This window comes from Lepidochelys kempii, chromosome 6 (genome assembly GCF_965140285.1).
Source record: "Lepidochelys kempii isolate rLepKem1 chromosome 6, rLepKem1.hap1, whole genome shotgun sequence".
NCBI lineage: Eukaryota > Metazoa > Chordata > Testudines > Cheloniidae > Lepidochelys > Lepidochelys kempii.
Genome location: NC_136385.1, coordinates 34,131,323 through 34,152,900, shown reverse-complemented (window position 1 = coordinate 34,152,900; position 21,578 = coordinate 34,131,323). Strand labels below are relative to the sequence as shown.

General features: G+C 40.3%; 1 protein-coding gene across 8 annotated transcripts in view; it reads right to left on the bottom strand.

The window, feature by feature from the left end:
- TUB (TUB bipartite transcription factor) overlaps positions 1–21,578 on the bottom strand; it is a 248,535-nt gene that overhangs the window by 26,179 nt on the left and 200,778 nt on the right. For 2 of the 8 annotated variants that reach the window (XM_073347462.2, XM_073347464.2), the window contains exons 4-5: positions 15,571–15,708; positions 1,284–1,445 (exon numbers count right to left, since the gene is read on the bottom strand). In XM_073347462.2, coding sequence (XP_073203563.1) covers positions 1,284–1,445; positions 15,571–15,708 — 300 coding nt within the window. The remainder of the gene's footprint in view (positions 1–1,283; positions 1,446–15,570; positions 15,709–21,578) is intronic. The other 6 variants (XM_073347463.2, XM_073347465.2, XM_073347466.2 and 3 more) reach the window with 4 other exon arrangements.

The following is a 21,578-nucleotide window of genomic DNA, read 5'->3' as shown; positions in this document are numbered from 1 at the left end:
AAATAAATGTCAAAATCTGAAAAAAGTTTTGATTTTTTTCAAAATGAAATATTTTGTTTGGAATTTGGTTTCATAGCAAATTTCAAAATTTTTTGTTTTCCTTCCATTTTGGAACAGATTTTTTTTTTCTAACTCACAGAACTTTCCAGGAAACAGAAAATGTTGTTCTCACCCAGCTGTATTTATAATTTCTAAATCAACCAACTTTTGTGAGCAAGGTGACTGGCTTATAAACATTTTGAGCCATGCATTTAAGGGGCAACCAATACACAGGGAACTTGTTATTCAAATCAGTCTCTCTCATATCCAAATACCCAGGAAACTTCACACGTGGAGGAAATGTGTTCATTTCAGGCTGAGTCACTCACATCCACAGTGTGAAGCATTTGAGATAATGAATCTCAGTGAGAGCTGCTCTACAAAATGAAGCTGACATTTAGAACAGTCTATTCTATACAAGTCAAGTTCTCACTTAAATTTTGCTCTTTGTGGACTATGTATATTTTTGAAGCACCAGTTTCTTTCTGTAGAGCAGCTTTGGTCAAAGCCATCTTAACTTCAAAGGTTGCATGCTGAAGAAGCAGAGCCATTAAGGCTTCAGAAAAGCATTGTGAAGATTTTAGGATTTATTTCCTCCTAAGCTGCTGTCTGATGGGAGATAACTCTGGTGCAGAAAGGGAGAGACAGATACACACAATCAATCAATCCATCCATCCCCAGCCAGGGCTGTCCTTGAAAAAAACCCAGAACATTTGAGAAATATGCTGCCAAGAAGTGCCGCAGAATACAGTTCTGTCATTTTCACCTTTAGGAGGATGAACGTAAGATGTGAATTTGTGAATTGATAGTACAACCACACTTAATGTTCTGCCTTCTAATTAAAATGTGGCCATTACAAACCCTTTTTTTTTAAAGCTTAAGTACGTGATTTCTATCATCCTGCAATTCAGATTGTAAAATTTATGGATGAGGGCTTTAACACCTGCCACCTTGACAGCAACATTGCACTGAAGTATGGGAAAGCCATGTCCCAGAGTACACATAGGTCTCTTGCTGCTTGGGCCAATGCGGAACTCCATTACAATTATGGAGGTAAAACAACAGAGCAATAAGGGAAGGATGATGATGATTCACTGAAGGAAGGACCTCAAGTGAAATGGTGAAAAAAACATGTCTATGCCTTAGTTTAGGACCAGGCTACCATTGGGAGTAGAAGAAGGAGTTGCCAGCCTAAAAACAGAGCAAACAACAAGGAGCATAAGTAGGTAGCTTTGGCTACTTACCCTTTTTCTGCATTGTTACTCTAAGGTCCTGCCTGCTTTGTTGGCTACTAGCCATTGTCTCTCCATCATCTTCATTGTGGCTAGACTGCCCAACTGTAAGAATCTGAATTTGGCTTCCTACCTCCTGAATGTCATCTTGAAATGCAGCAGGGCCATCAATTCCTGTCAGACAACAGCAAAAGTCTAGTCAAAGAATGACTGAAAAGCTAACCAATATCAACTCAGAAATACTTAGATGACATCCTAAGAAAAAAAGCTCAGCAGTCTGTCTGCAATTACATTTTCATGACTAAAATAGTCTTCAAGCCAAACTCATTTGAACTTCCAAGCCTTTTGATTTGTTCCCAGAGATCAGACTAGCTCTGTGACCTGGAAGAGAGTGTTCTGAGTATTGGTATGCATGGGAGTTCATCGAGCAAAAACACTCGGCTTCAGACTGTCCATAGCTGACATTGCCTCAACAAATACTCTTTTTGAAGCTGGTGTAGAGTTTATTGGGGCCCTCCGTGTAAAAGCTAAAAGGTTTTCTGAACTGTTGAAACAAATGGAAAGTATATGTCTCTCTGTGTGAAAGCACTGCAAGAGAGAATGGTTTGGTGATTTCTCCACTTCTAGCTTTCAGATCTTTGATTATAGCATATACATTTCCATGAGATCTAAGCACCTAATTTTCAAGTGTATTCTGGGGATAGAACATAGACATTGCTGAGATTTTTAGCACATAATGCTAAATATGAGTGACAAGTTGAATTTCACATACTAAAACAATTTCAAGCATGTGTGTTAAAAAACTTCCAACAGACATGTTTCAAAAAATGTTCACACTTGTGGATTTTTTCACTTAAACTATTGTGAGCCTTGCTTCTTCAAGGCTGGACCTCACCAAACTGTTCGTGTCAGCAGGGACCCAAATGGGTACTATACTGAATCACTCCTCTGAAGAGAGACCCTGTCTATTTAAGGTATTGGGTGCCATATTTAGGCTCCTAAATCAGTCAGTAGGTGCCTAAAATGGTTATTTAGCCACATAAAGATTTTTTTGCTCGACTTTGTGTGTTGATGTGTATAAACAGAGCAGTATTATAATATTTAAAACCCTATTGTATTATTATATTATTAAAAAACCTAACCGGTTTCAAGACTAACCTTGGTTAGTTTATGGAGGGGATGGCATGATAAGATTGCCTACAGTGGCATGTAGGAAACAGCCAGAGATGGGCCACTAGATGGGGAGGGCTCTAAGTTACTACAGTAAATTCTTTCCCAGGCATCTGGCTAATGGGTCTTGCCCACATGCTCAGGGTCCAACTGATCCCCATATTTGGGGTCAGGAAGGAATTTTCCCCCAGGGTCAGATTGGCAGAGACCCTGGGGGTTTAATCCCCTTCCTCTGCAGCGTAGAGTACGGGGCATTTGATGGTTTGAACTAAAGTAAATGATGGATTCTCTGTAACTTGAAGACTTTAAATCATAATCTGAGGACCTCAGTAACTCAGCCAGAGGTTATGGGTCTAGTACAGGAGAGGGTGGATGAGGTTCTGTGGTCTGCCACGTGCAGGTGGTCAGACAGGAAGACCATGATGGTCCCTTCTGGCATAAGTTTATGCATTTACTGTTTGTATTACAGCAGCACCTAGAGACCCCAACTGAGATCATTATGCTAGGCACTGTACATACATATAATAAGAAAGTCCATTCCCAAAAGAGATTACAGTCAAAATGGACAAATGGTAGGAAGGGAAACAAAAACAGAGAGGTGAAATAAGTCGCCCAAGCTCAAGTTTGGAAATAGAACTTAAGTCAGCAGATGCTTAGTCCAGTACTTCCTGTTCATTAGACCATGCTGTATCCTCTAACTCTTGGAGGTATTGTCATGGTCAAGCAATGTCTAGATGTGGCCAAAACCTGAAAAAATCCCAGTTGAATAAAATACGGAGAGGAAAAGAACAATACGTTCCCTGGCTCAGAAGAGTGTGTTCAGAGTGGGACTATTTACCTGGCTTTCTCCCCTCAACTATAAATAAATCACTGATTAGGCCTAGTTCTCATCTATAGAAAGCCAATTTCATTTTTGCCAAGATAGCAAGTTATCAACATTAGATTGTAAACTAGATTGTAACTCCTAGCTAAGATTTAGTGCCGTTGTGTACCACAATGTCAGTCACATAAAAATGTACTTTTCATTAATAAAAGCTGTAATAATATCATTTATAGATATAGTAAATAATAAAAGCCTATATAAGCTTGCTGCTCCACAAGGTTCTTTAATAAGCAACAGAGAGAAGAACTGGTAACCATTACTAATGGCTGGTGTTTGTGGGATGAACGTTGGCTCTTAATAACTTTGGCTGAAAAAAACTGGTCAAGCATGGTCAAATGGAGCTGAGTGAGTGCTACTAATTTTTCCTCTTCAACTGTTCTTTTGTCTTGGCTGGCAAACACATTTTAAGAACTATAATTTCAGTTTACGTCCATAACTTTGCATCATTTGCTTGCACCTACATTATGTAATAATATTAATAACTAGTTTCAGAGTAACAGCCGTGTTAGTCTGTATTTGCAAAAAGAAAAGGAGTATTTGTGGCACCTTACAGACTAACCAATTTGAGTGAGCTGTAGCTCACGAAAGCTTATGCTCAAATAAATTGGTTAGTCTCTAAGGTGCCACAAGTACTCCTTTTCTTTTTATTAATAACTAGTGAGTCATGAGATTTTCATTGACACCTTGTATGATACTTCTCAGATATATTTCATTACATTAAAGAATTGGAGTACATGTGAATTGGTTAAGCCAGCTGCAATTCATTACCAGATATCTGGGTACCTGTGGCCCTTGCGTGGTTCTTAATGTCACAACAGGATATCGGAATAGATTGACCACTGGTCTAATCCACTATGGCAATTCCTATGACCCTACACATATACACATGCACACTGACCAACATTTTAAAAAATTGGTGCCAAAAGTTAGGCTTCTAAACCAGACACCTGACTTTCAAAAAAGTGCTGAGTACCCACCAGTTCCATTTAAATTAATGGGGCAGTGGGATGCTCATCACTTTTGCGTATCTAGCCATTTATTTACCCACCTATATTTGTACTTAATTTTAGACATCCAATTTTTAAAAATATTGGTCACTTTCCTCCCAAACAGACTTTGATTTGTGGCAAATTAAATGCCTCCAATGACGTTATATAGTCCAGTCTAATCATGCTGGTTGCTGTTCCCATCCCATGCTGTCAGGTCCATCACATATTAGGCATTGGGACAAACGTTACACTGGCTAGTCATGCATTAAGAGAAGGAAAATCAATTTCAGCATTCAGAGGAATGTGTTACTAGCAGAGAGTGTTATTACACATAAAACCTGTCCCAGGAGCTGACTCCATACCATACTGGGGATGGAAGATGTAACCAGAAAAAAAGAAAAGATAAATATGAAACAACATCCTCAAGAATGTTAATAATGGGGAATACTGTACAAAAATAGTTGAAGATGCCTGATGTTGAAAGGCTAAGGCAGCAAAGGAAGCGTTCAGGAAGAGCTCACCTTCACATTAGGATTATCCCTATTTAAGTGAGAATGAGAGAGTGTGTATGTGTAATACACACACACTCACACACAATGTAAATAGGCAGCTTTACCGTCACCCATCTGATTTCTTGAAGCATTTCAAAAGCCATGCAGCCCTGATTCATCTTTCATTACAGTTTTAGAATGGATCCCTCCCTCTACATTCCTCACTTTCTCGGCTTTGTGGGCTCCTGCTCCTTCTACCCACATACCAAAAAAGTGGCTTATTGTGTGGGGGATGGTGGGGGGACAAATCATATTTATAGTTAACAGTCTCCTGTAACTTCAGTGGTTGGAGAACATGGATTTAAGGTGGCAAAGGCAGACAGTGGGCTGTGAAAAAGAAGAAAGTAAAGTCTTCAGAGCCAGAGGTCAGAATTTTCCACTGTGTCTCCTAAGCACAGAATGCAGCATCCTTGATGCAGAAGTCTCTGCGTTCCTGTTAAAATGATGCTGAAACCAGGATTCTTCATATTATTCATCAAGAGAGGGTGAACCAGGGCAGAAAATAATATGATCTGACCTAAATACTTTGAGAGAGCGAGCAAGAGAGCACACGCTTTGGTCAAAATTGACATATTCAGGTCTTTGCACTTCTTGGTTTCATCTGAGACCAGAAGCTGAAGCCCAGAAAGGATGTTCTTCTGGGATTTCCAGCCTATGAGAAATTGTCATTACATATATTTTAGTAGCACATGCAACGTTCTAGGCACTGTTCAAACACACAAGAAACAGTTCCTTCTCTGAAGAGCTCATAATCTATAAAGTCTATTATTATTATTTTAGAATGCCATTCACCACAGCATTTTTATAGACTGGTTGCCACTCTTTTATTTTATTTTATTTTTTGACAGAAGCTCAGACTTCTAAACAGAACATGACTACAACCAGAGACTGAAACAATTACAGCTTTGCTCCTGCAGTGGAAGGAAACAAACTATTACAATAGGAAACAGAAGACCTGTTACTGTAACCACTGGAAAGGGAGCTATAAGAAGAAATTTTGCTAAATGTTCATGATGCACAGGAGGCAAATCAGTTTTCCCAGTCTAAGCTTTCATGGACTTTGTGATGTTGCACTAGACTTGTCTAACTTTACTTACAAAAGGTCTGATCAACATATTTTTCTTAATTTTTAAATCTCTTCAGCCTCCCTTGATTTAGTAATGATAATGCATTTTTGGAAACTTGAAATTGAGATCTGTTTCTACAGTTGCAATCCTGAAGCTCGTGGAAGCTGTCATTGGGAAAGAACAGTAGGGTGGCTGTATTTATTCCACATACATATTCCATGAGCTGACTGGTTTGTTATGGGAGAGTTTCCAACAATTTGGCTATAATTAAAATGAATATTAAATAATGTGTTAAATAATTATTATAATAAAAGCATTTGTTTGGGGAATACACAGAAAAAATTCAGTGAGCTTTGAGATCAGATGTGAGAAAACAAATGTACAGAAGTTCAAATTTGGGATCTACCAATTTTGACAGAACTTAGATATTATCCAGATGGTCTCTCTAGAAATACTTCTGATAGTTTTCATCACTGAAAATTGAAATCATGTTATGGAAGAATGGTAATTTAAAGACTTACAGGTTAAAATGATCACTTTAAAACTTTAATTGTTCAAGAGATAATCAGGAAAAAGTATTTTAGAAAGAAAGAAAAAAGAATACATATTAAATGCACAACCACATGATGTTTATGTACAGTGGTTTCAGAAGAGCCAGTAAATAAAACCTAAGCACTAGACATAATATGGAGACAGATATTATCCTGTGTATTTATCTAACAATAGTAAACAGGAAAACTGTCTCTTATATTATTCTCCATTAAACCTGAATAAATTAGTCACAGGTTCTAAATGTGATAGTAGCAACCAGACATTTTAAAAGGTATTAAAGTACTACAGTCTGAAAATGACTGGAGGCAGAAACACATTATGGGCATAAGCACAGTGAGTCAGTTCTCCAAAACATTAGCTATGTATGATATGAATCCCTCATAACTGGATCTAACCAGAAGAAAATCAAATCATATATTTATTCACAATGTGCAAACCAGACTCAAATATTTTGCTGTGAAAAGATCTCAAGCAAACGTCCCCTTTTCTTGTTTCTTTTACATGATCATGCATGTAGATCTAAAAATGCTACAGTACTATGGGAAAGAATGATGACCAAATTATTTTACTATAAGAGAAGTTTTATTGTATTCAATTAGCATGAAACCCCCCAAGCTCCCCAAACACTTTATTTTAGCTAATTTATTTTTAAAATCAATTTAAAAGAATTGTTTTTATTTACTAAAGTAATTCTTTCTTCATAGGACATTCATGAATTTACTTAGGAAACAAGTCTAAAAGGCACTTCTGATGGACCTAACAAAGCTAATTGAACAGGTAGCACAATGGCTGGTGAAATTCAGTGCAGACAAGGTCAAGCTGATGCACTTGGGGGAGAAATAAAATATGATTATCCCTACTTTACGGATGGGGTGCTGAGGCACAGACAAGCACTTAAGCATGTGCTTGAAGTTCAGCATGTTGAGTTGTTCCATTAAATGCAACAGGATTACTCACATACTGAACTTTAAGCACATGCTTAAGCACTTTGCTGAATCAGCTCTGGGGACTTGTCCAAGGTCAGACAGGACATCTGTGGCAGAGCAAAGAACTGAACTTTAAATTCACCAAGTTTCAGTCTAGTGCATATAACCACAAGACCATCCTTCCTCTATAAAGTTGCTGACAGCAATGGAGTTGAACTGGTGTTTAGTAATGGTGGGAATTTCTTTAGACGAGGCTTCAGAGATGAGATACCAGGTTAAACGAGCCAATAGTCTGATCTGGTATTCTCACAGATATCTATTACATTCAAGACATTGCTGTGTACTGTGGGGACACATTTGCAAATTACTATTCTGAAGCATTGCAAAGCCGCTCCCTGTTTGACTTGAGGGTGGCAGTAGAATACTTCAGAGGAATGCTGGCCTGCTTTGAAATCAAAGACTGAGAGATTCTGAGTTTATCAACAAAGTGAATCCTCAGAAAGGCTGTTTTTATTAAGCTCCCATCAGAACAAAAAGAATTTTCAACCTTTAAAGGATTTCATTCAGTACAAACCTTGAGTTTACATTTTTCTCAACTGATTCACAGTTTTAAACTAAACAGGCCAAACAACAGTTGAATATAAGGCTTACTTTTGGAACTATGATGAGATAAAGTACTACTGACGATTCCACCGCCAATGCTAGTCTTGCACCTATCAGTACATAATTCAGTATTATTTTTAAAAGTACTGTCTCAGCCATTGTTCAATAAGTTACAGTAATACAGGTATGGCTCAAGGTCTTTCTTTTGAAAATACCCTTTAATATGGCTCATTTGCAAGTTCTTAAAAAAAAAATCACTGTGGGTTGAAACTTAGCTTTTGAAGAATTCTGCCAAGAAGTGAAACATTTTTAAAATAAAGAAAGTGTAAAACAAAACCTCTATTGGGCCATTTTGAGGACCAGCACAATTCTTAACATACATTCTAGTTGCCAGAATTTTGAGAGCCATTTGTTCAACAAGTGTGTATTTTCCTAGGTGTTTTTTGGAACTAAGACATTTGATTTAGAAAAAACAAAACAAAACACTACACTTAAGTTTGGGAAGGTTCCATTCTATTGTTTACAATATTTGTTAATCATTCTTCTAAGTAGGTCTTGCCACGATGAAGACGACTCCAGGAATGACTACTCTTCCGTTGTCTATATTCTATATTATTGTCTATATATACTCTTCCGTTGTCTAAGGCAGAGGTGGGCAAACTACAGCCCATGGGCCACATCCAGCCCATGGGACCCTCCTGCCCAGCCCCTGAGCTCAGGCCCGGGAGGTTATTCCCCCTCCCGCACAGTCTCAGTGCGCTGCACCATGCCGCCTGCACAATGCTCTGGGCGGCTGAGCAGCGCAGTTGCAGAGCGGCAGCCTGACCCCATGCTCTGGGTGGCGTGGCTCTAGCACTGCCAGCCGCCGGTGCTCCAGGCAGCCTGGTAAGGGGGCAGAGGGGTTGGATAGCGGCAGGGGAGTTCAGGGGCGCGGGGGGAGGGATAGCTCAGTGGTTTGAGCATTGGCTTGCTAAACCCAGGGTTGTGAGTTCAATCCTTGAGGGGGCTATTTAGGAATCTGGGGCAAAAATTGGGGATTGGTCCTGCTTTGAGCAGGGGGTTGGACTAGATGACCTCCAGAGGTCCCTTCCAACCCGGATATTCTATGATAGGGGTTGGGACAATCAGAAGGCGGGGAACAGGGGGGTTGGATGGGGCAGGAGTCCCAGGGCGGGTAGTCAGGAATGAGAGGGTGGGGGGTTGGATGAGGGGACAGTCAGGGGTGGTCAGGGGACAGGGAGTGGCAGATGGGGCAGGAGTCCCGAGGGAGCCATCGGGGGTGAGAAGCAGGGGGGTCGGATAGGGGGTGGGGGCCAGATCACGCCTGGCTGTTTGCAGAGGCACTCCCCTAACCAGCCCTTCATACAATTTTGGAAACCCGATGTGGCCCTCAGGCCAAAATGTTTGCCTGCCCCTGTGCTAAGGAGTGCCTGGCTTGGCACCAGAGACCATAATGATTTCCTTACAGTCAAGTTCAGGCCAAAGGACAGCCTGGAGAGTGTTCTCATGCCCAGAGGTAACAGGATTTTCCCAGCTGAAGCCCATTTGTTCTTCCTGCTGTGTGCTGTCCCATTGCTTTTATGCCCAGTGGAGCCATGCTTAAACAGGTCTAAATGAGCTAAGCTCCTCCCATTAAATGAGGAAATATGGAGTAATGGAGCCTCTTCCATTACAAGTGGCAATGCCTTCCTATCTGGCCAGCTTTAACGCAGCTCCCTATATTACACAGAGATAGGACAGAAGGGGCTATTCATAGCAAACAAATGGAAGAAACAAGGATGAAATAAACCATGCGGGAAAAACCCCCCAGAATAGCCATCCTGACAAAGAGAACATGGTGTGGCAGACACACAGACAGACAGGACGACATCCAGAAAAACTGATCTGACTAAATTAAATAAACTGAACATAAGAGACAAAAAGAAAAAATGTATGAGAGAGATGGAAGGATGTTCTTTATTTGGGCAATGAAATACCTCCAGATTGCAGATTTAGGTTTCAAAATCCCTATAAAGTGAACAGTGTTTCCCATGGCACTTAGTGCACCAATGCTGCAACCCCTAAATTATTTATATGCCATGTATGTGCGATTTACTTACTCCTGAATATCCTTACTATATTTTTGCTTTAGAGTTAAATCATAGGTTTGAGTATTTTTTAAAAAGTTATTTATCTGTCTCCTGTTTGTTTGCATTTAGTCCACTGGACAGAGGAAAAACATTTTTACCAAACAGTTATTAATCTCTACTCTTGGTAATCTTTAGTGGAAAACAGACACACTGATGTGTGTATAATACTTCCAGAAATTTCAGATAAAAAAAAAAGTGTGTGTGTTTGATGTATAAGTGTTCCATATGATATGGGTCTGCTTTAGTCCTGTGGTTAATAACTGTGTTTACAAGTGTGATAATACTGTACAATATGCATTTTTCATAACTTTCTACTTGTTGATTTCAATTATTTTTCTAATTTATTTGTGCCTCTCCAGGCAACACTGCAAATCAGGTACATATAGCAAGACAAATTCTTCCCAATTTGCACCCCATTGCCATAATTGCATGGGGCGATAAGTCAAGACAGAATTTGTCCTACTGTGTTTAATTGGAAACATACTTTATGGTTAGTTTTAAAGTGACCGTAACTTGGCCTCTTTTCTCGCCTCCTCATCTCTCTGCTGCCGCCCAAATCAGTTTGCACCCAACAATTAATTGCAGGTCCAAATGTTTGTATTCAGATGCCTAACTACCAGATTCGTCATTTTAATCAAGTAGCTAAGATACTATTAAGTGCTAGTGTTTGTGCTTACAATTAATTGCACTTGCAGTTCTGCTCCCTAAGTGGAGGCTTGTTTAAAAAAAAAAAAAAAAAAAAAAAAACAGGCTCAATACCTATTAACTATCATAGTGAGGTATGAAAAACCCTAACAGTTACTGTTCTTGGCGAAGCTGCTAAGCATTGTACTACATAGAGCAAAACCACAGAATATATTAACCCAGATCTCTGGAGCAACCAGCTGCTCTACATAACCAATTAGTCTCAGCCTATGGCTGCTTCTCCTGCTGTCTCTCAGTGCAGCCTCATTAAGCCTAATATTTCCCTCATACTCATCTTTATCACTTTGTTCTGATAGCAGTTTCATCATTCTTGGAGCCACTCAGAAAAGCATTACACATCTAAGACCCAGAGTACAATCATTTCAACAGAGATTCAAATACTGCTCATATATAATTCAAATGTATTGGGTTTGAATTAGCTGATTATTCATAAAATCTGGTCTCTTTAGCACAACGGGATGAGCCACGCTCAGAAATGTAATCTGCACGACTGTTAAACATCAGAGAAATCTTTAAAACATGTCATTTTAGAATACAATGTGAATTCACACCTTTTCCAGCGTACATCCTGCTGCTTAAAGGGACATAGTGAGGATACAAATCCTGGGGTAAATTAATTCACATTAAATGAACAAGATAGGTGATGGTACCTGATTGTAAAAGAAATTTTAAAGATGTAATTAACCTCCACCTTTTATGGTCGTTTGGTGAAATCACTTCTCCTTGCACAAAGCAAAAGTAAGAAGGCTTCACACAGGAAAATCACTGCAGGGATAAAATCCATTATTCACCTCCCTCTTCTGCAGGCAGGGCTTCTCTGAAACCAGAGCGTCTACATCCCTTACTTAGCTGTTCCTGGCCACTAGAATCCATGCAGTTGAAGATCCAGTGGTTCCTTATAGAAGCCCGACTCTAGCTTGCCTTCAAGATTGGCCTAGTCAGCGCCAGCATGGAGACTCCTTCTCCAAGGCATCCAGGAGGTACAGAGGTCCCCCAGTACAATTGCTCTGCCTGTGCCCCATCTGTTCTTTCATGTGCACACTGCATGCATACAACCACATTCAGGGGGGCTTTAGTAGCGTGGAGGGGATTTCATGCAACTATGTGAATTTCACCTTGTTTATTATGGGCCTGATCCTGCAAGAAGATGAACAACTCTGGGAACAGCTGTGTTCTTCCAGCTCCCACAGACTTCAATAGAATTTGAACAATTCCAGAAGCTGTTCATCTGCTTACATGATGAAGCCCTATTCACATTTCACTTAGCTTGGATAGTCACATTAGACTAGCCAGTTTCACGCTCATTACACTAGTACAGTGTTACAACGTTTGGGTTAAAAGTTATATTAGGGATTATCTTTTAATTCAGATAAATATTTTCTGCTGCTATTAGTTCATATAATTTAAAAAACAAACAAATTTTAGTTCTCAACTATCTGACAGTGTCCTTTTAAAATGAATCCCTCAGGTAAGTGAAAACTACCAAAAGCTCCAAGGAAAACGGTGAATACGCTTTGCAAAAGTTACCAAATTCATTCATGTTGTATGTACTAAAATATATGCAATTACTACAATTGCAATGACCTATGTCTGCTAAAATATGTCAACATTTTTCTGCTTGGGAATTTTCCTTTTAAAAAGTCTTTCCTGAAAACAAAGCAGCAATGTTTTGGGGGTCAAAAATTTTAGTGTTAATTTATTGGCAGTGCTGAGATAAGAAACTTGGTCAGCACATACTGATCATGATAAAACTAAACTACACACAGCAAATCTTTTCTCACTGAGTCAACTATCCAGCAAAAACAATCCCAATGGTTATAGAACATTCTCCATCAGACATTGTCCCATAGGACATATCAGGCATTTTTAAACAACACGCTCCTGTAATTATTATTGTTTTTATTGCAGTAGTGCTCAAAGGTCCCAACCAGGATTAGACTCCCATAGCACCCAAACAAGCACCTAGGAAAACATGGGGTGAAATCCTGGCCCCACTAAAGTCAATGGCAAAGTTCCTGTCAGTTTCACCATGTGAGCTTAGACCAAGAGATTAGAAAATGGTCTGAAAATCAGCACAGAAAAAGGTATAATGCAGTCGGTTATATGCAATTTAGTATTATGCAAATCTTAATTATATAAATTTGTCAAAATCTCATCTATTTTAACTGACTGAAGTAATATTTTATCTTCTGTACATTATATAGTATGTGTATAGAAATCCCATATAAGGAAAATGGACTATTACCAGAGTCAAAATATGGCAGTCAAAATCTGGGTATTACTAGAGCCCAGAGTTTATGTGATTATACAGTAAAAATGATTTATGTACTACTATGCACAATGCTCAGCTACAGGCTGAGTCAGCACTTCCATTAGAAAGTTTCCAGGTTTTAAAATTTTAAGAGGATTTAACTCACGAGCAAAACTTGGTGCTCAAATTTCTGCCTTGGTGTAAATTATTTTTACCTGAAGTCCAGAAATATTGGCTTTCCATTTTTTAAATTCCAACAGCAATTTTTAATTCAGTTCAGAAGCCGATTTTTAAAAAAACAAATACATATAAAACTGTGATTTTAAATGTAATACACAGTGTTGTTGGAGCCATGCTGGTCCCAGGGTATCAAAGAGACAAGGAGGTTTGTACAATATAATTTTACCTCAGGACCATGATGGTACTTACGTGCCTAAATCTCAGTTTTAGACACATCACTGAGATCCACAGAACTCCTGCCCAGCTGCTACCTAACACTACAGTAGCCTCAACTCACTTGGCACCTAAGTTTTCAGGGTAAAAGTTTCCTAAGTGCCTAGCATTCTGCACACTGCTACCTCACTATGTGTCGGGATGGCTATCTCCTGCCTAAGCCCAAGTGTGATCCATGAACCAGAGGAAAATAGCCAGAGGAGTGCCATCTCACCTTTCTGGCCTGATCTAGAAAGCGGCCTCTGAGCATACCTACCGGATTGAGTCCCATTCAAAATCTGGCTAGAGGAGGAGGTGGTGGTGGTGCTGCCCACCTCATATTATTAGCCCAGTGATTAGAGCAGTCACCTGGGATGTAGGAGACAAAGGTTTAATTCCCCCCTCGGTCCTCCATGTATCAGGAGGGTGCTCTAACCACTGAGCTATGGAATAATCTGATACAGGAGGAGGAGGGGCACCTTCTATCTCTCCTGCTGAAGTTGTTCCACTTTGGATAAATACTTAGGAGTCACTGACAGACAGAAAGAGACAGAGAGAGAGAATATATTTCTATCGCCTGGTGGTTAAAGCATCCACCTGGGAGGTGGGAGACCTAGGATCCAAACCCCCTGGTTCTAATGACTAAGTATTTATCCACAGTGGAACAGCTTCAACAGGAGAGACTGAGAGAGCGACCACATCCCTAGCTCTGTGGTTAGAGCATTCTCCTCAGAGGTGGGACACCCCTATTCAAATTCTTTCTTCCCTCTGGTGGGGGAGAGGGAAAACGAACCTCGGTCTTCCACATATCAGATGACTTCTCTAACCATTGGGTTATAAGATGAGTGCTGCCTCCTCCTCTGGCCATTTTGTATGGCGCAAGGCAGGCCCCTACCTCCTTCTCACCAGAAACATCTTAGGCACCAAAGCTGCTCAACTCCAGGAGAGGGGTTTCCAGTTATGGTTCACAAGCAGAAATAGGGGCCTTCCTGCATTAGCAACTAGCTTTCTTTAATTAATTGTTAACAGGATTGTTAACCATACAAATTATTTTCTTACCTATGAAGTTAAAGCGAGAATGTCAGATATATATGAAAAGGGAAAACAGCTGAGTGCAGACAATATAGGTTATAATGGCCTGATGTGAAACCTACTGAAGTCAGTGGAAAGGTTACTGATTTTTAATGGGCTTTGGATCTAGTCTCCAGTTAAAAGTGTGTGTGTATATATATATAAATCATTGATACAGCTTTTAATCAGTTCATCCCACTTGCTCCATTTATTTTCAAATGATTCGGCTGCTAAAACTTATACTGCCAGTAATTCCATTTCTGTTCACTCTTTTGTCATTGTCTATGGTGGATATTTGTTTTTGCTAAACAGCCTTAGATATTACATTTTTAGGATAGATACTATGTGTGTCTATGAGCTAGCGTCCAGAACTATTTCATAAAGATGTTTATTTATACCCTTAAATGTATGTTGACCTGACAGAGGGTAATAGCTCTGAAATAACTTCAAATCCATAGTAAGGGTGAATCCCTGACCCCATTGAAATCAATGGCAAAACTCCCAATGACTCCAAAGGGGCAATGACCCTAAATTTGTACAGCTTTTAAAACTCAGTTTTGGACAGAATTTTCTGCAATTTATGTCTGATTCCTGCAAGTGCAGATTGATCTGAAAAATGATTTGGTGTAATATGGCTCTAAGCAGACAATTTCCTAAAACCTCTATAGAATTTAAGTGCCCATTATATTAATATTTTGTTCCTTTGTTCTTTTAGTACAGGCTACATTAATACATGGCTTTGCAAAACGATTAGGACAACAAATCTTGACCATCCCTTACTTCAATATGTATGTGCTAAATTAGGACCAAGCAATGCAAATTTTCCCATCTGGTGTATGCATTTGTATAATATTTGTTTTAAACAGTTGTCAGCTATCACAACCATCACACACATTCAAAGAATCTTAAAAAATACAGAAGCATCTTGCCACTCAACCCAATGTTTGATATTCAGCAGCATGCAGCTAACCTTTGTGTTTCCCCTTTTTCTCCTTTCTCGTGCTGCCAGTTTGACAGCTTGCAGCTGCTGCCTTGGTTTTTTTAGTCGATTTTGGAGCTTGAGCATCTGCTACCACCTTTATATCTTCCTGCTCGGCCTCCTGAACTGCTTGAGAGATTCAGGGCACCCACCAAAAAGAAAAAGAGAGAGGAAAACAAGAGAGAGAGAATGAAATGAGAACTCTCTGAAGCCACAGAAAAGAATGCAAGTGCAGCAGAGTTTAAGGTTTGGCTGACATCTCAGTTTGTGCGGAGAGGAAATTAAACCAAACAAGCAATTGCAGAGCTACAATGGAATTTAAATTGGCAGATTTGTTAAGGCTAGGGTTTATTTTACCTTATTTCATCTTCTCCCATTCTTCCCCCTCCTACAATATATTGGTTGCTATGCATTAGGCCCAAAATACCACCATAAATGTTACTATGCTGCTGAGCTGCTGTAAGTTTCCCTGTAGTGAAGCTCTGTCAATGCTGATCACTGATCAAGCCCCATGAGCCAGCTCAATAATATAGGATAATGCTAGTTGGGTTTTTTCCCCCATAGTTTTCAGTGCCTTAAGTATACAGCTAACTCCTGCAAAAGCATAATCTGGAGTTTAACTTCAAAAACTCACTTCTTATGGTAAAATTCACAGCACAATCAACTTTGGCAAGAAAGGACCTTTAATTTATAGAGACTTAATATATCCATTTAAAGTAAAAAAAAAAGTTGCTCTGACTTTATAAGGGCTGCATATTAGTTCATTCTGTAGAAATCTCAATGGAACACAGCATTCATTGTGAAAGCCAGAATAATCATGATTGCAGTGACTTTCAAAGTAATAAAGATTTACAATTTATTATACAGTACTGCCAGAGGACTGTATTTAAATTTGTTAAAACATATACATACACACACACCAGTTTATTCTTCTAGTTAAGAGCCCTTAAGTGAAATAAAGTGACTTTTTTTGTCGAAGTGGCTTTGTGATACTTTTCAGTTTTGCACACTCATTTAAAGCAATTATTTCATGAACTACATACAAAGAAATGGTCAAGCCCTTCAGCCCCCAAATATACCAACACTGAGCAGTACAATAAGAACTTTAGGGGCTAGATCTTCAACTTTTGTAAACTGTCATCAGCGGAGTTACGACATAAGAACATAAAATGGCCATAGGTTAGGCCAATGGTCCATCTAGCCCAGTATCATGTCTTGCAACAGTGGCCAATGCCAGGTGCTTCAGAGGGAACGAACAGAACAGGTAGGGTTGGCGGGCATCCTGTTTTCGACTGGAACGCCCAGTCACCAAGGGACCCTGGCGGGTCCAGTCAACACCGCTGACCGAGCTGCTAAAAGTCCGGTCGCGGTGCTGCGGGGCTAAGGCAGGCTCCCTGCCTGCCCTGGCTCCGTGCGGCTCCCAGAAGTGGCCGATATGTGCTTGCGGCCTCTAGGCATAGGGGCGGCCAGGGAGGTTCCGTGCACTGCCCCCATCCTGAGTGCCATCTCCGCAGCTCTCCTTCGCCCAGAAATGTGGCCAAAAGGAGCCGCGAGGCTGGTGCCTGGAGCCCACACTCCTTACCCCCTCCTGCACCTCCTAACCCCCTGACCCAGCACTCAGATCCCTCCTGCACCCCAAACCCCTCATTCCCTGGCCCCACCCCCAGATCCCACACCCCCAGCCGTGTACACACCCCCTCGTGCACCTCAACCTGCTGCCCCAGCCCTGAGCTCCCTCCCACACTCCGAACCCCTCAGCCCCAGCCCAGAGACCCCTCCTGAACCCCAAGCCACTCATTTCTGGTCTCACCCCGGAACCTGCACCCCAACCCCCTGCCCCAGCCCGGTGAAAATGAGTGAGGGTAGGGGAGAGGGAGCAATGGAGGGCATGTGTCTTGGAGAAGGGGCGGGGCCTCAGAGAGTGGGCGGAGCAAGGGTGTTCGGTTTTGTGTGATCAGAAAGTTGGCAACACCAAGAACAGCTATTCGTCAAGTGACCCATTCCCTATTGCCCATTCTCAACTTCTGTCAAACAGAGGCTAGGAACACTTCAGAGGCACTTTACATCTGCAGAGGATCTAGCCCTAGAGCTGCACAGAATCCACCCTGCAGGACGTGGATCCCATACCATACCACTATTTTTTTAAGGCTTAGATTTGCCATTATTATGCACTCACCTGCACCAGAAACAAAAATAAAAAAATTCTTTCAGGAAGAAAAAGCTACATATGGCAAGGAATCTAGAGGAAAGAATTGGCTTGCTCACAAGATCATTTAAATATCATTGGCAAACCCCAGAAGCTCAGTAAACAGATAAGGCCCAATGATACATGTGGCCCAGTAGTCTCTATCATAGAAGATATAAACCAGTGGTTCTCAACCTGCGGGCTGCTTGCGGTCAATCAGCACATAGCTGCGGCCCATGTGGCATCCTCAGAGCCATACAGCTAGTATATATATTGTGTGGCTGCAGCCCACATAACACACAAAGAGCTGCATATGTAGTCCACAATGGTAAATAGGTTGAGAACCACTGAAACACTCCCCAAATTCACAAGTTAAGGGACAAGTCCACTATGGACCAAATCCTGGATTCCTAATACATATGAGTTGTTTCAGAGTAACAGCCGTGTTAGTCTGTATTCACAAAAAGAAAAGGAGGACTTGTGGCACCTTAGAGACTAACCAATTTATTTGAGCATAAGCTTTCGTGAGCTACAGCTCACTTCATCGGATGCATACTGTGGAAAGTGTAGAAGATCTTTTATACACACAAAGCATGAAAAAATACCTCCTCCCACCCCACTCTCCTGCTGGCAATAGCTTATCTAAAGTGATCACTCTCCTTACAATGTGAATGATAATCAAGTTGGGCCATTTCCAGCCCAAATCCAGGTTTTCTCACCCCCACCCCGCCACACACAAACCCACTCTCCTGCTGGTAATAGCTTATCTAAAGTGACCACTCTCCTTACCAGCAGGACAGTGGGGTGGGAGGAGGTATTGTTTCATGGTCTCTGTGTGTATATAATGTCTTCTGCAGTTTCCACGGTATGCATCCGATGAAGTGAGCTGTAGCTCACGAAAGCTCATGCTCAAATAAATTGGTTAGTCTCTAAGGTGCCACAAGTACTCCTTTTCTCCTTACAATGTGTATGATAATCAAGGTGGGCCATTTCCAGCACAAATCCAGGGTTTAACAAGAACGTCGGGGGGGAGGGCGGTTTAGGAAAAAACAAGGGGAAATAGGTTACCTTGCATAATGACTTAGCCACTCCCAGTCTCTATTCAAGCCTAAGTTAATTGTATCCAATTTGCAAATGAATTCCAATTCAACAGTTTCTCGCTGGAGTCTGGATTTGAAGCTTTTTTGTTGAAGAATTGCAACTTTTAGGTCTGTAATCGCGTGACCAGAGAGATTGAAGTGTTCTCCGACTGGTTTATGAATGTTATAATTCTTGACATTTGATTTGTGTCCATTTATTCTTTTACGTAGAGACTGTCCAGTTTGACCAATGTACATGGCAGAGGGGCATTGCTGGCACATGATGGCATATATCACATTGGTGGATGTGCAGGTGAACAAGCCTCTGATAGTGTGGCTGATGTTATTAGGCCCTGTGATGGTGTCTCCTGAATTACATATGAGTAATACTACTGACTTAAGTGAGAATCGTCACATGAGTAAGGCAAGAAAAGCACCCAACCTGTATAAAAATAATTTTCAAACTCACAGCTCCACTCCTGCAACACACGAGTCTAAAAATCATCTTAAATTTACAACACGCTGTGAGTTAATCACTTTCTTTCTTTTACGAGAGAGACCTTTGTTAGCGCACTTGTACATAATAGACCCATGAAATCTGCAGAAGTTAGATGATGATCAGATGGGCCAATGGGGCTGTTTCACCCTAACTCCTCATTCCACTTACAGTCTTTAGCAAATGACTGATACTAGTCACTAGCTCATTGGCTGCAATCCCTTTGCAAAGCATTACCAAACACTGTGGATAATGCATGAGACAGAACAGAGGCAGTGACCACTCAATCCCTCAGGGAGGATGGCAAGATTAATATGAAAGGCAGCACGTTAGGCTCCGTTTCACCAGTCATAAAGGCCTCTGACTAACCAGGGCAGCAAAGAGCCTCTGCTGTGAATAAACTTTAAAACAGTTGAATTTCCGTGCCCAGTAATTCTGTTCTATATTTGCAGCTGTCTCTCCTTTTTTAAATTAGGGAGGTTTTTCTCTGGTTTTGTGTCTTTCATGATGATGATGATCTAGTTTGTAGAATTCAGTATTTTCCTGACAAGTTATTAAATGACCAGCCCGGTATTTAAAGCCATTCTAATATTTTGTTTAATATGCCCATCCATCCAGGTCAAACACGATTGAAGGAGTCTAAAATGTGGCTTAATCAAAATGGGATGGAATGTTCTGATATTACTAACTGAAAAACTAAAAACACAAGAACTTTTTAGGACCAACTACTTTCCATCATGTCAGCTATCCTTTGACCTAACTAACCTGAAGTTAAATAATTATTAGTGTGGGTTCCAGCTGCATTAATTAATTTTGAAAAGCTGTCACAAATTTCATCAGTAGATGCCTGAATATTAACACCGAGGTGAGACCTCCTCAAGGAAGAATTTGAAAGATTTCCACCATTTTATGCTCAAGGCCATGGAGACACTCAGTTTAGCTGCCATCTTGAATACACATCATCAGACTGGACCTGATAAAGATGGGACAATCAAGTGCAAGTGATGGAAATAATAAAATGAGATTTAAAGGCACACCAATACCCAGTAGCAACAACTGGATAATTGAAACAATACCATGTACATTTACTATCTCAATTGCAACTAACCAACACACGCACAATGTAGTGAATATTAAATACCCACTGAGAACTCTTCTGGATCAAAGATTATTTGAATAATGAATATATTTGAAGAATTTGCAATCTGCTTAAAAAAACACAGCACAAGCGGAAAAAGAGGCTAAACAGCTGGATAAATTATTCATTGCAAATTATTCACTCAGCTTTACTAGGCAACGATTCAGTCCATTTATCAAAGTTCTCACACTTCTCATTTCATGACAAGTGAAAATAGAAGGAGCATCGAGGAAAGAAAATTAAGCAACAGTTTAATAAATGCACTGGCTTTTGCCTACTCTTTGGATGTGCTCTCACGTATCTCCATAAAAATGGCTTGGCACCTTTCTTTGTAATTTCTTGGCTCTTGAGAATGTTACTGTTTATTCGGACAGTGATCCACTATAATTTTATCTGATCTATTTTAAAACTGTTCCAACGTAGCTTAAACTATAACTTTTTAAGTAGTTTACAAGGCATGAGATGTTCCTAGAGTTACATGAACTCTCTAGTGAAGTAAAGATGGGTAAAAATGTTAAATTTCATTGAAAAAAATCAGCAATTTTCATCAGTTTTGTAGAAGGCCTGTAAAACTGAATGTGTGAAGTGATGCCCAAAGGTCCCAGTTAGGATCAGGTTTCCAGTGTCTAGGTGCTGTTCAAACACTTGGCAAGACAGTCTCTTCCCCCAAAAGATTACAGTCTAAGGCGCCTGCAACTGGCAGCGAGCAGGCAGATTGCTGTGCCTGCACAGAACGCCACCGAATTCAACAGGGCTTCATGTGGGGAAAAAACTAGTATTTAAGTTGCTGTAGGAGTCTCTCTTTAGTGATTCAAAATAGCATGGCTCCTCATAAACTGTGTAACTCCTTGTAGAAATGCCCCAATATAGTACAAGGATCAATGTACTAACTAGTAAATCACAAAATGAGGCACCGGGGGGGGTTTCTGTTACATATCAAGTCAGACAAGAGAACAGAATGAGCAACTCTTCAAACATCTATCTTTTTTAAACTACATTAACATGGGGGATTTCAATCTTGGGGACATATGCTAGAGGTCTCATGCTGCCATTTATAAGAGACCCATGGAGTTTCTAAAAATTATTATAATCTTCTAACAC